The sequence below is a fragment of the Oncorhynchus masou genome, chromosome 10 (genome assembly GCF_036934945.1).
Source record: "Oncorhynchus masou masou isolate Uvic2021 chromosome 10, UVic_Omas_1.1, whole genome shotgun sequence".
NCBI lineage: Eukaryota > Metazoa > Chordata > Actinopteri > Salmoniformes > Salmonidae > Oncorhynchus > Oncorhynchus masou.
This window is the reverse complement of record NC_088221.1, coordinates 32,100,424-32,112,591: the sequence shown is the minus strand read 5'-3', so window position 1 is coordinate 32,112,591 and position 12,168 is coordinate 32,100,424. Positions and strand designations below refer to the sequence as shown.

Below are 12,168 nucleotides of genomic sequence, written 5' to 3'. Positions count from 1 at the left end.
AGGCTAAATTCAATATTTTATCAAGTAATATAAAATACAATTATACCTACGGGTCCTTAAAATTGGGGGATATTCTACAAAGATCTGAATAAATATTATAGTAGACTTGTTTTCCTCAATGAGAGTAATTTGCATGTAATGTGCTGTGTTTCTCTGCAAAACATGCTCTCAGTCCATTATCTCTACTGTGGCTTAGTTGGTTCAGCTTCCTATTCAGATATCACAATGATATGCCAACAATCTTTTTGACCACTTCAAGGAAAACAATCAGAAACAAAATACATTTCAGACATATCTGAACTTGAGTTTTTTTATTATTCCAGATACAAAATTGATGCAGCTCATTTTACAAATATACATGGGGAATACAGCATGTCATACCACCACCCAAAAAGGAGTTAAGTTTCAAACAGATCAAGGTGAAACAAAGTAATTCTACACGTACAGTACATTATCGTTGTTTTGGAATATCATTTGGAATATCATAGTTTGATGTAATCAAACTATCATACACTATATGACCAAAGGTATGTGGACACCTGCTCGAGCATCTCATTCCAAAATCATGGGCATAATATGGAGTTGGTCCCCCCTTTGCTGCTAGAACAGCCTCCACTCTTCCGGGAAGGCTTTGTACTAGATGTTGGAACATTGCTGCGGGAACTTGCTTCCATTCAGCACAAGAGCGTTAGTGAGGTTGGGCGATTAGGCCTGGCTCGCAGTCAACTTCCAATTCATCCCAAAGGTGTTCGATGGGGTTGAGGTCAGGGCTCTGTGCAGGCCAGTCAAGTTCTTCCACACTGATCTCAAAACAACAAATCCATATGGACCTCGCTTTGTGCACGGGGCATTATCATGCTGAAACAGGAAAGGGCCTTCCCCAAACTGTTGCCACAAAGTTAGAAGCACAGAGGAATAATATAGTCTGGGGCTGTTTTTCATGGTTCGGGCTAGTCCGCCTTAGTTCCAGTGAAAGGTAATCTTAACACTACGACATATGACACTCTAGACCAGGGGTGGGCTACTCCAGTCCTCAACAGCCTGATTGGTGTCACAGTTTTGCCCCAGCCTCAGCTAACACACCTGACTCCAATAATCACCTAATCATCATATTCAGTTTGTAATGCAATTTGATCAATCTGCTGTGTTTTGTTAGGGGTGAAGAAAAAGTGTGGCACCAATCAGGCCCCTGAGGACTGGAGTAGCCCACCCCTGGTCTAGAATGTCATATGCCGTAGCGTTAAGATTTCCCTTCACTGGAACTAAGGGGGACTAGCCCGAACCATGAAAAACAGCCCCAGACTATTATTCCTCCTCCACCAAACATTACAGTTGGGCAGGTAGTGTTCTCCTCCTGGCATCCACCGAATCCAGATTTGTCCGTCAGCCTGCGATGGTGAAGCATCATACCAGAGAACGTGTTTCCACTGCTCAAGACTACAATGGCGGCGAGCTTTATGCCACTCCAGCCGACGCTTGGCATTGCGCATGGTGATCTTAGGCTTGTGTGCGGCTGCTCAGCCATGAAAACCCATTTCATTCAGCTCCCGACTAACAGTTATTGTGCTGAGGTTGCTTCCAGAGGCAGTTTGGAACTCGGTAGTGAATGTTGCAACCGAGGACAGACTATTTGTACCGGCTTCAGCACTCAGCGGTCTGGTTCCTCGGCTGAGCCGTTGTTGATCCTAGACTTTTCCACTTCACATTAACAGCACTTAAAGTTGAATGGGGCAGCTCTAGCAGGGAAGACATTTGACGAACTGACTTGTTAAAAAGGTGGCATCCTATGACGGTGCCATGTTGAAAGTCACAGATCATCTATGGATATTGCATGGCTGTGTGCTTGATTTTGTACACCCTCGCTAGCCCACTCCCATACATCCTCTGCAGGGTGGTCCCTCCACTTTCAACCTCAAGACCCCGGCACTGCTCTCTTCACTCCTGAAATAGCTTGATCCACATACATACAAAAGTATGTTCATAAACCATGTCAAATTACAGTGGAGAAATGAATGTCTCTATTTTACTGACAGTTTACAAAAATGTCTGAGTTGAACCCCAAATCTTTTCAATCTGCATTTAAACCAATTTAAGGACTCTTTAGCATTTCTTTGATATGCGCAATTATTACTTTACCACTTATTGAGACATATACAGTTGAAGTCGGAAGTTTACATACACTTAAATTGGAGTAGATTGAACTCGTTTTTCAACCACTCCACACATTTCTTGTTAACAAACTATAGTTTTGGCATGTCAGTTAAGACAATTGTTTACAGATTATTTCACTGTATCACAATTCCAGTGGGTCAGAAGTTTACATACACTAAGTTGACTGTGACTTTAAACAGCTTGGAAAATTCCAGAAAATGTCATGGCTTTAGAAACTTCTGAAAGGCTAATTGACATCATTTGAGTCAATTGGAGGTGTACCTGTGGATGTATTTCAAGGCCTACCTTCAAACTCAGTGCCTCTTTGCTTGACATCAGGGGAAAATCAAAAGATATCAGCCAAGACCTGGAACCACGCAGCTGTCATACCGCTCAGGAAGGAGACGCATTCTGTCTCCTAGAGATGAACATACTTGTGCGAAAAGTGCAAATCAATCCCAGAACAGCAGCAAAGGACCTTGAAGATGCTGGAGGAAAACAGGCACAAAAGTATCTATATCCACATAACCTGAAAGGCCACTCAGCAAGGAAGAAGCCACTGCTCCAAAACCATCATAAAAAAGCCAGACTACACTTTGCAACTGCACATGGGGACAAAGATCGTACTTTTTGGAGAAATGTCCACTGGTCTGATGAAACAAAAAAATAGAACTGTTTGGCTATAATGACCATCGTTATGTTTGGAGGAAAAAGGGGGAGACTCGCAAACTCAAACACCATCCCAACCGTGATACACAGGGGTGGCAGCGTCATGTTGTGGGGGTGCTTTGCTGCAGGAGGGACTGGTGCACATCACAAAATAGATGGCATCATGAGGTAGGAAAATGGATATAATTGAAGCAACGGCTCAAGACATCAGTCAGGAAGTTAAACCTTGGTCTCAAATGGGTCTTCCAAATGGACAGTGAACCCAAGCATACTTCCAAAGTTGTGGCAAAATAGCTTAAGGATAACAAAGTCAAGGTATTGGAGTGCCCATCAAAGCCCTGACCTCAATCCTATAGAAAATGTGTGGGCAGAACTGAAAGTGCGTGCGAGCAAGGAGGCCTAAAAACCTGACTCAGTTACATCAGCTCTGTCATGAGGAATGGGTCAAAATTCACCCAACTTATTGTAGGAAGCTTGTGGAAGGCTACCCAAAACGTTTGACCCAAGTTAAACAATTTAAAGGCAATGCTACTGAATACTAATTGAGTGTATGTAAACTGACCCACAGGGAATGTGATGAAAGAAATACAAGCTGAAATAAATCTCTATTATTCTGACATTTCATTCTTAAAATAAAGTGGTGATCCTAACTGACTTAAGACAGGGAATTTTTACTAAGATTAAAATGTCAAGAATTGTGAAAAACTTGAGTTTAAATGTATTTGGCTAAGGTGTATGTAAACTTCAAACTTAAACTGTACATATGACTGGGCCAGATGCAAAACATCTGGTTTTGCATCCATTTCCCCAGTCATGTAGAAATGAAGAGGCCATTTAAGCAGGAGCACATTCTTATATGTACACTTTCTACTCCATTTGGAGGTTTCTATCGCTCTGGGTTTTATGAGTCTCAACATAGTTAGCAGGGGTTAAACAGAAACATAACACCCAAACTGAAGACAACACAATACATTTACTCTAGGCTTTTTCAGTCACACATTTGTGTTGGTACTTGTCAGGTCTTTTTTATTTTTCTTAAAATAGAAATGTACACCAAGTCACAACATTGTGGACGCAACACCGTTAATTGGTCGGCCCAGTTCTGTTCAGTTCTGGCACATCATGACAGTCACCAGTCTGATTTTGTGCTCTCTTATTCCCTCCCTTGGGTGGACATAAGAAGTTGAGAGATAGCGTGACAGAAGTCCATAATTCCAGTGAGTTATTGTGACAGAGGACAGGTGAACTGGACATTGATAGGTGGATGGATAACCAGAAACAATGACCTCACTATCCCACCCCCTACAATCCAACCCAATGGATTCTTCAGATTCAGAGAGCGCCATTTGTAAAGGAGTCAAAGGCATTTCCCTCATATGAAAGCTGAGTGGGTTTACTGAATGAGTGAATGACCATGCATGGTCTACGCGGTTGTGGTGGTGGCTGAGCGGTTATCGGGGTCTCTTGCGCGTGACAAAGATCAGGACCCTGCGGATGGCAATGAGGCGGTCCTTGAGGGAGGGCATGGCCAGGATGGTGAGCTGGGCACGGTTGTCAAGAGGCAGCACAGCCAACAGCCACCAAGCCCACGCTGGACCACTGGGATTACCCTGGAGGGAGAGGGAGGAAGTCAACTTGATAACAGCAACACACTCAATCACTCTGACATGAGTATCACCATCACCAGTATCACCATCACCATCGACGTGCGAGAGAGAGATGGTTAGGTTAGTGTCGTACCTGTGGGTCAGGGTCCTTCCCAGGTAGGTGTCCAAAGTGGCTGATTATCTGGCTCTTCATGTTGTCCTTAAGGGAAGTGAACCAGCCGCTGGCCTGGTCGTACACAGAGACATAAAGCTTCTGCAGCTCCACGAACTCCTGGCCCTCCACCTGACCACACACACACACACAATATAAGACAGTTAGCATACACACACCAAACTTACAAAATATCTATAATGCACTTTATGTATCCACATACATGACCTTCCTCACACAGTGTTTGCCAGTACACACCTTCTTATCCTCCAGGTACTCGATTTTGGCCGTGTTGTATCCGTCTCTCTGGCCGTGGCTCAGTACTTTGAAGCGGGACACACCGATGGTGTCGACCACAGACCTCCCATCAGGAAAAAACTTGACGTCCCGGACCTCCAGCATGCAGCCGTAATCAGCAAAACCCTTCAACTCATCAGCGATGCACATACCAAACTGTTTGGTACCGGTCTCCATGGAGCGGCGGATCATGAGGCGGTAGCGTGGTTCGAAGATGTGCAGTGGACAGGGGATGGTGGGGAAGGCCATGGTGCACACAAAGATCGGCACTTCCTGGTTCAAGCTAGGGTGGAAGGAGGGACACGAGATTGGTCAGTGATAAGCATAAAAAGCAGGTCTACAAGGATTAATTTATCATTAAGTCAATGGCTAAGTAAAATGATCAAATCTGTGACTCACTTTGCCAGTTCCTTCATCTCCTCCTCATGGATCTTCTTCCTCTCTGCCAGCTCATCTCCCAGGTAACGCTGCAGCACTTCCTCCATCAGCAGGGTCTTGTTGAACCCTCTTGTGGCCAGATACTGGAATTACACAGCAGAATAGGACATTTACATTTGATTGGATCATCCACGTCTTTGTGGATTTTTCTTTACATTGGTCCAATATCCTAGTTTAATACCTTTGTCAGATGAAGCTTTGTGCCAACTTTGTTTTTGTCACGCTAAACCATCTATCACACAAGACAGAAATTACAGCCATCATTTCATAATCACCAGCTCTGCCCTAAGCCTTCCATCCACATATAGAGCACAGCTACTTCCTCTGTGTGCGTGTGTATGTATGTGTATACACACACCTCGGAGAGGTTCTCTTTGCAGAGAGGGCAGTTGGGGTTGTGGTCCAGACAGCGCTCTAGACACTTGAGGCAGAAGGTGTGTCCACAGGGGGTGGAGACAGGCTCAAAGAACAGCCTGGAAGAAACAACACAATAACAGGAGCTTTATCAGTAGAGTTAATTATCACTATTGACTGAAAATCAAACATCCTGAGTAGCTAACCGTAAAGATATAATTGTGTGGTGGTTGGTTGATGGTCCTCTTACCTCATACAGAGGGAGCACTCCATATCTCTACTGTCGAGCAGGTCTTTGGACACCGTCCTTCCCCAGAGGTAAGCAGCAGGAAGGTGAGAGGACGAGCAGGCTTCATCTGCTCTGAGAAGTTTGGAGGGAGGGCTGAAGGCTATGCCGTCCCCACTGTGTCTCCTCTTGAGGCTGCCTGGGGGGGTAGGATGGGCAGCCAGGACACTGGCCAGGCCCTTGGCATCTTCTAGCAAGGGCTTCTCAGCTTTACTGCTGGGGGACAGGGGATGTTTGGAGGAGTCTGAGGGACCATCGCACAAAGAACTCTTACTCACTCTGAACTCTAAGTCCTGGAGAATGGAAAAGGAGAGGGGTTACTAGGAGAAATAGGTGTGTGGGGGTGTAAATGTGTGTGCATGTATGTATGCACTGACCTGTGAGGAGCAGCCAGGCTTCTGTGGCATGGTGAAGGGGTTTAGAGAGCCGTACAGGGCGGGGGGCTTAAGGAGGCGAGTGGAGGGACCACCCTGTAGAGGATGTATGGGAGTGGGCTGACCATCCTTCTCAAACACTGACGAGAACAGCTCACTAAGCACCTACAAAAACAGAACACACACTGTCAGTAAGTATGCTCATACAATGTCATAGCACTCATAAGTAGCTTATAACTCTTAATCACCCTCTGACGCTGGCTCGCTCTCCTTCCTGACTTGCCTCAATGCTCTCTCTGTAAGAAAGGTGTTTCATTGTACTTGTGCAAGTGCCAATAAAAACTTGGAACTTGAAATAGTATCCATAGTGTAAAGGGAATATGTGACAGTGGAAATAAAGGACAAGGCTCACATACTGAACAGATGGTCTTGTCATAATGACAGTACATATTGCAGTGAATGTAACAGCAGTAGAGATACTAAAACAGGCCACAGTGACAGCAGGGGATAGGGTTGGCATAGCTCCCCAGCTAAGACAGCTGGAATGGGGGCATTGCGTCATCACCTATAGGTGGAGCAGGATTTAAAACCAAACTAATCCTGTCTGGTAAGCATAGAAACAGATTTACACTGTCATATCGTACATAGTGATACTGCATTAGTACCATAGCAACTGTGATTGTACTGTGATTTTTTTTATACTATTGTGATGTGACATTAAGGGCATTATGTTTGTGGTTGGGCCTGTGTAATGGAAATAAATGGACAAAAGAGTTTGAAACCTTTTACATTTTTGAACTAGCTTCAACTGGAATGCTGAATTGAAGGGGGGTAAAATTGAGTATTACCTTCTGGGCTTCCAGCTTCACCATCATCCAATCAGGTTTCAGTGCCACACACATGAAGTACTCCTTTAAGGCCTCATCGTTGCGGTTGGCTTTACTCAGGGCTGAGGCCTTGATGTAGTGGGCCTGGGAGAACACAGCGAGGAAAAACATTTTGAGTAGGGACACAAAAAAAAGAGTAGGAAATACTCTATTGGCATTTCAATTATACATCTAAAGTATATTTTCAAAACACTGATAACGAGTAATCTGAATATTGTTAATGACCTTCCTAAACAATTTAAGTTAACTTTTTAAAAATAGCAAAACATGGGAATTAAGTCCCCAACTTGGTAATTATTGTCATAACATCCAGGAGCTCTTCAACCAGGTCAACATAAGCTCTTCCCTATTCACAGTGCCTGGGTTTCAGCTCTATCTGTTCTATTTTGCATGTCTGTCAGCCGTGGTAATTTGCATATTAACATGCACACAAGCATGTAGCATCCTATCTCACCTGTGAACACACAGCAGCCTCCAAATCATACTTTAACACATACATAGCTACACAGTCCTAAGCCTGTATAATGTGTTGGGTATTAGCTGGGTCAGCCTGTGGCTGTGGAGAGGTAGTGGGTGTTCATTACATAACCGCAGCAGGTAGCCTAGCGGTTAAGAGCGTTGTGTCAGTAACCAAAAGGTTGCTGGCTCGAATCCCACAGTCGACTAAGTACAAAATATGTCAATGTTCCCATGAGCAAGGCACTTAACCCTAATTGCTCCTGTACGTCGCTCTGGATAAGAGCCTCTGCTAAATGACTCAAATGTGAATAACTAGACAGAGACATTAATATTTTAGGCCCACAAATACAGAGGACATCTAGTGGTCTATACTCTGCTGGGTAGATTGATTGCATAACTATTTCTCTCACCTTTGGCCAGAGAGGGTTGAGTCTACACAGGCTCTCTGCATCCTGGATGGCCTGGCTGTAGTTCTTACTCTCCAAGTGTAGCTCAGCACGCTGTCCCAGTAGCCGACCTACAGATGGCGCTGCACAACAGAGAACAAGCAGAATGAGAAAATTGAATTTACACCCTTTCAAACAGGTACATTGTTGTGACTTTGGATGTTTATCACAGTATGACATTTGCTACTGGGCAGGCAGCCAGCATGTAAATGCACAGACAATCCTACAGTGAGTCAGACAACAACCAAATGCTTTTACCATGTGCAAACAGAAGAAAACGTTTTCCTTGAATTAGAATATTGCACTGTAATCTCCCATGCACAATGTGTGCTGGGAATTAGGCCTACAATATCATGTATCACCCTTCTGGCTAGTGGGGAGGGGAGAGGCGATAAGGTCAACATTCTGATTAATGATTGTCTATTTTTGGCTAATCTCTGGATGACATGACTCCGCTGTGCCCCAATTTACACAACCGGGTCAGCAGCTGACATTAAAGCAGAAAGTATGGAGTCGATCAGAGCTGCTTTGCGGCCAGCCTCCACTGAAACGCCAAAGGATTTAATCACATTGATGCTGGCTCACTCCTGATGGTGACTCAATGCTCTCTCTATATTAAGGGTCAGGACAAAAGTTTTTTTTCTAAGGGACTAATTAGGGGCCTGAGTTTTTCTTGGTCAAACTCAGGTCACACTGTTGGGGAAAACAACTCCTGTCCATATCTATAGGGAGTGAACTGCTCAGGGCTGATCGGGTGTTTCAAAGGTAGAGCTTCAAAGGTAGAGCAGAGGAGGAGGGAGCGACCTAAATCCCTGCAGCTTCCCTAAATAAGAAACACATGGAGCATGTTGGTAAAATGATAGATGGCGGGGGAAAGACTGAATGGGGTTCAGTCCATTTTAATGTAACAGCACAACCATTATGCAATGAATATTATCTCAATCCATGGGGTATGAGACTCGGAGTCAGAGTAGGAATGCGGGTTAGGTAATCGGGGAGTGGGGACTACCGGGTTTATGAAATAATTGCTTCGAAAGATGCAGTGCAGTGTCGCCCCCTATCGGTGACACGATGTGAAATAGTGAAAAGTAGGTCATCTGGTCTACCAGATCTATCTGGTTTTAAATCGGTAAAAGGGTTACATAAATACATAATCTGTTGATAAACATAAGAATCCGAAAATTGCTTATCCCAACTGTAAATGTGACATTATCTTACCCAGTTCTAAGGCTTTGTTGTACTTCTCCAAAGCATCTGTGTAGTCGTGCTTCTTCTGTGAGACCTCACCTTCTATCCAATGTCTCCTGGCTTTACTTTCAGAGTCGAACCATTTATCCAACAAACTACTGAGGATGACATTTACTCTAAACCCAATGGGTAGGATCTGTACGTCTTTTTTGTTCAGTTTGTGTTTGCATTGTATGCAGTCTTTGACAGTTTCTTTTTCTAAACAATGTTTGCAAAACGTATGGCCGCACTCCATGGTGGTTGGTTCTGACAGTAAACACATACAAAGGCGGCACGAAAACAAGTCCAGGGGTTCGTCCTCAAATGCCTCTGTATCGGCATCGACACCATCGTCTCCATTCCCACTTTTATGACAACTCGTTGCCTTCCCATTAATGTTTAGCTCCTTCTCGCGAAGAGTCCGTGCTATGTTTACAACCAAAAGCTGCAATTCGTCCGGCCGAAGTTTGCCAATGTTGGCCGCGGTGCAGTACGAGTCAAGCGCCTCCGCTATTCGCCCGGTCTGGGCAAGAGCGTCAGCTTTGAGCAAACAGATACCCCGGTCTGGATGTTGGAGGTCCACCAGCTGAGAGCTATAGATTTCCGCGGCAAGGTCGTAGTCACCTGCCCGGGTTGCTTCCGCTGCCACCTCGAGCATTTCAGTGGATATACCCGCTGCTCTAGGGCTGGATACCGCGTGGACAAACTGGTGAGCTTGGATTCCCGTCTCCATTTTCGTCTCGGACTATAAACGTATAGCTAGCTAGCAGTGTTGACAACTTAACTGATATTCGGACAAAAACACTCCTTACTCATCAGAAAAATACGTCAGACTATTTTACATGTCCCATTGTGAAAGACCCGTGTTGTTTTCCAAGAGAAGAACTAGTAGGCCTTATTCCGCGAGATCCGAATAGAACATGCACCGAGCTGGTGACTAACGTCAAAATAGCTCATATGAAGACTTCCCATTTTGTCAACCTATATATACAGATTCTATATTACAGCACCGTAATGCCCATTTCCCATGTGCCTAACGTTAGTTGGCTGACATAACCAAACCTCCAATCTGTGACATAACGTTAACTTCGCTAGCTACGCCTCCTCAAAATACAGCAAGAAGGCGGTCTGTAATTGCTGGCTAGCAAAACATTGTTGGCAGCTCAAATCCTCCATCGGGGGTTTGCAAATTTCCTACTCCGTTTAAATAGCCAAATTAACTTCTAACTGTTAGGGGGAAAAAATGCAATTAAAAGGCAAGTAGCTGGTCCTCGCTGTACTCTATCTTGCAGACCAATTGATGAATTCAATTTCAGAGATGCATCGCCGCGCACATGAGCACGTGTCGTTATCTCGGAAACGTCATTGGTCCATTATATGGTTACGACGCAACATTGGAAATACCCCAATACCGTCAACATTGTAAATCGCCCGGCACCCAATTCATATAACAACCAGTGGGATGCATTGTTTTATGTAATAATGTACATAAAACGCAAAGCGAGAATAACACATACATTTGTTTTGAGAACACTTTCAAAACATATTGTGGTGATTTAAGACACGGAAAACTATAATCTTATCCTTTGAAAATGTGGTCAAAATTGCTGGTGGATGCCATTTTCAAAACAGAAATTTAACTTAGGCATTATTCGATATGATAATAACAATAATATGACCAACTCAAATAGCAGGCTAAGTAGCTACAAAATGTATAATTTTGTAATAGCTGTGGAAGACTCTCCCTAACTATCTCTTCCTCTCTCAGCCAGGTAACAATAGCGTTTGTGTAATTTGAAAGTTGTATAAGGCTCCGTTTTTATGTTGATTTACATCTCCCAACGTTTCGCATTCGTACGATGATGCTGCCACTAGCAAAATGTTTATAATAATATGAAATTAGCTTTAAAACGGTAACATTTTCTATCAATCTAATGGGATTTTTTTTATATCATGAGAGCATGAGATTAGTTATAAAACTCGTTCTGTTACAAAATGTTCTGTCTCCCCATGTGTAGGATTACAGGAATTAATTTGGGGGGCGCTTGCTCGGCCCTTGTAAGGGGGGCCTCGTGAATGTTAACAACTGGCTGCTTCTCTACCCACCTCAATGGTCTAAACTAAACAAAGAAAATAGGAATTATCACATTACGAAAGTACATCCTTTATCTTTCAGAGAGAATGTTTTGTTTTGAGATTATATCACACAGTTGTTGCACCCCTCAAGGTAAAAATGAGACTTTTAAACCCTTTAAACGTCTCATTTTGTTTGACCTGTCTAGTCAATGACACAATCCATCTGTCATAGGAACACTGTGTCTATTGCTCACATCTCATATTGTGAAACACTCAGGGTTATTTTCCTGAATGTACAAGAGTTATATAGAACTATACACACTGAATACAAAACATTATGAACACCTTCCTAATATTGTGTTGCTGGAAGTCCATTGAGTGGTGGACCATTCTTGATACACACAGGAAACTGTTTGTGTGTGAAAAACCCAACAGCATTGCCATTCTTGACACAAACCGGTAGCCTGACAGCTACTACCATATCCTGTTCAATGGCACTTAAATATTTTGTCTTGCCCATTCACCCTCTGAATGGCACACATACCCAATCCATGACTCATTTGTCTAAAGCAGTGGTTACCAACCATTTCTGAGTCGAGATCACTTTGAGTTGAAATGCAAGCCGAGATCTACCATTCAGATTTTTTTTAAACGTAACCCTATGCTTACAAAACATACGCCTATGTAACATTAACCAATTAAAAACAGTTTTGTAGCAATGAAGTTTGTACAGTAGGTTATAGGCC

The 12,168-nt window shown here is 43.6% G+C and overlaps 1 protein-coding gene across 1 annotated transcript; it reads right to left on the bottom strand.

Moving 5' to 3' along the window:
• Positions 1-296: 296 nt before the first annotated feature.
• LOC135547538 (LON peptidase N-terminal domain and RING finger protein 2-like) lies at positions 297-10,670 on the bottom strand. The gene is made up of 10 exons (XM_064976618.1): positions 9,338-10,670; positions 8,084-8,202; positions 7,176-7,298; positions 6,331-6,492; positions 5,918-6,246; positions 5,672-5,786; positions 5,275-5,396; positions 4,837-5,158; positions 4,561-4,710; positions 297-4,430 (listed from the first exon to the last, which is right to left on the bottom strand). Exons 1-10 carry the CDS (start codon positions 10,077-10,079, stop codon positions 4,272-4,274), a joined length of 2,343 nt encoding a protein of 780 aa, XP_064832690.1. The 5' UTR covers positions 10,080-10,670; the 3' UTR covers positions 297-4,271.
• Positions 10,671-12,168: the final 1,498 nt, after the last annotated feature.

Bases quoted from the DNA above. Each gene is read 5' to 3' on its own strand.
- LOC135547538 (XM_064976618.1), bottom strand. From the start codon at position 10,079: ATGGAGACGGGAATCCAAGCTCACCAGTTTGTCCACGCGGTATCCAGC. The intron at 7,299-8,083 runs GTGAGAGAAATA...GTGTTCTCCCAG, and splicing joins TCAACCCTCTCTGGCCAAAG to GCCCACTACATCAAGGCCTC. The intron at 4,431-4,560 runs GTACGACACTAA...CTCTCCCTCCAG, and splicing joins GGAAGGACCCTGACCCACAG to GGTAATCCCAGTGGTCCAGC.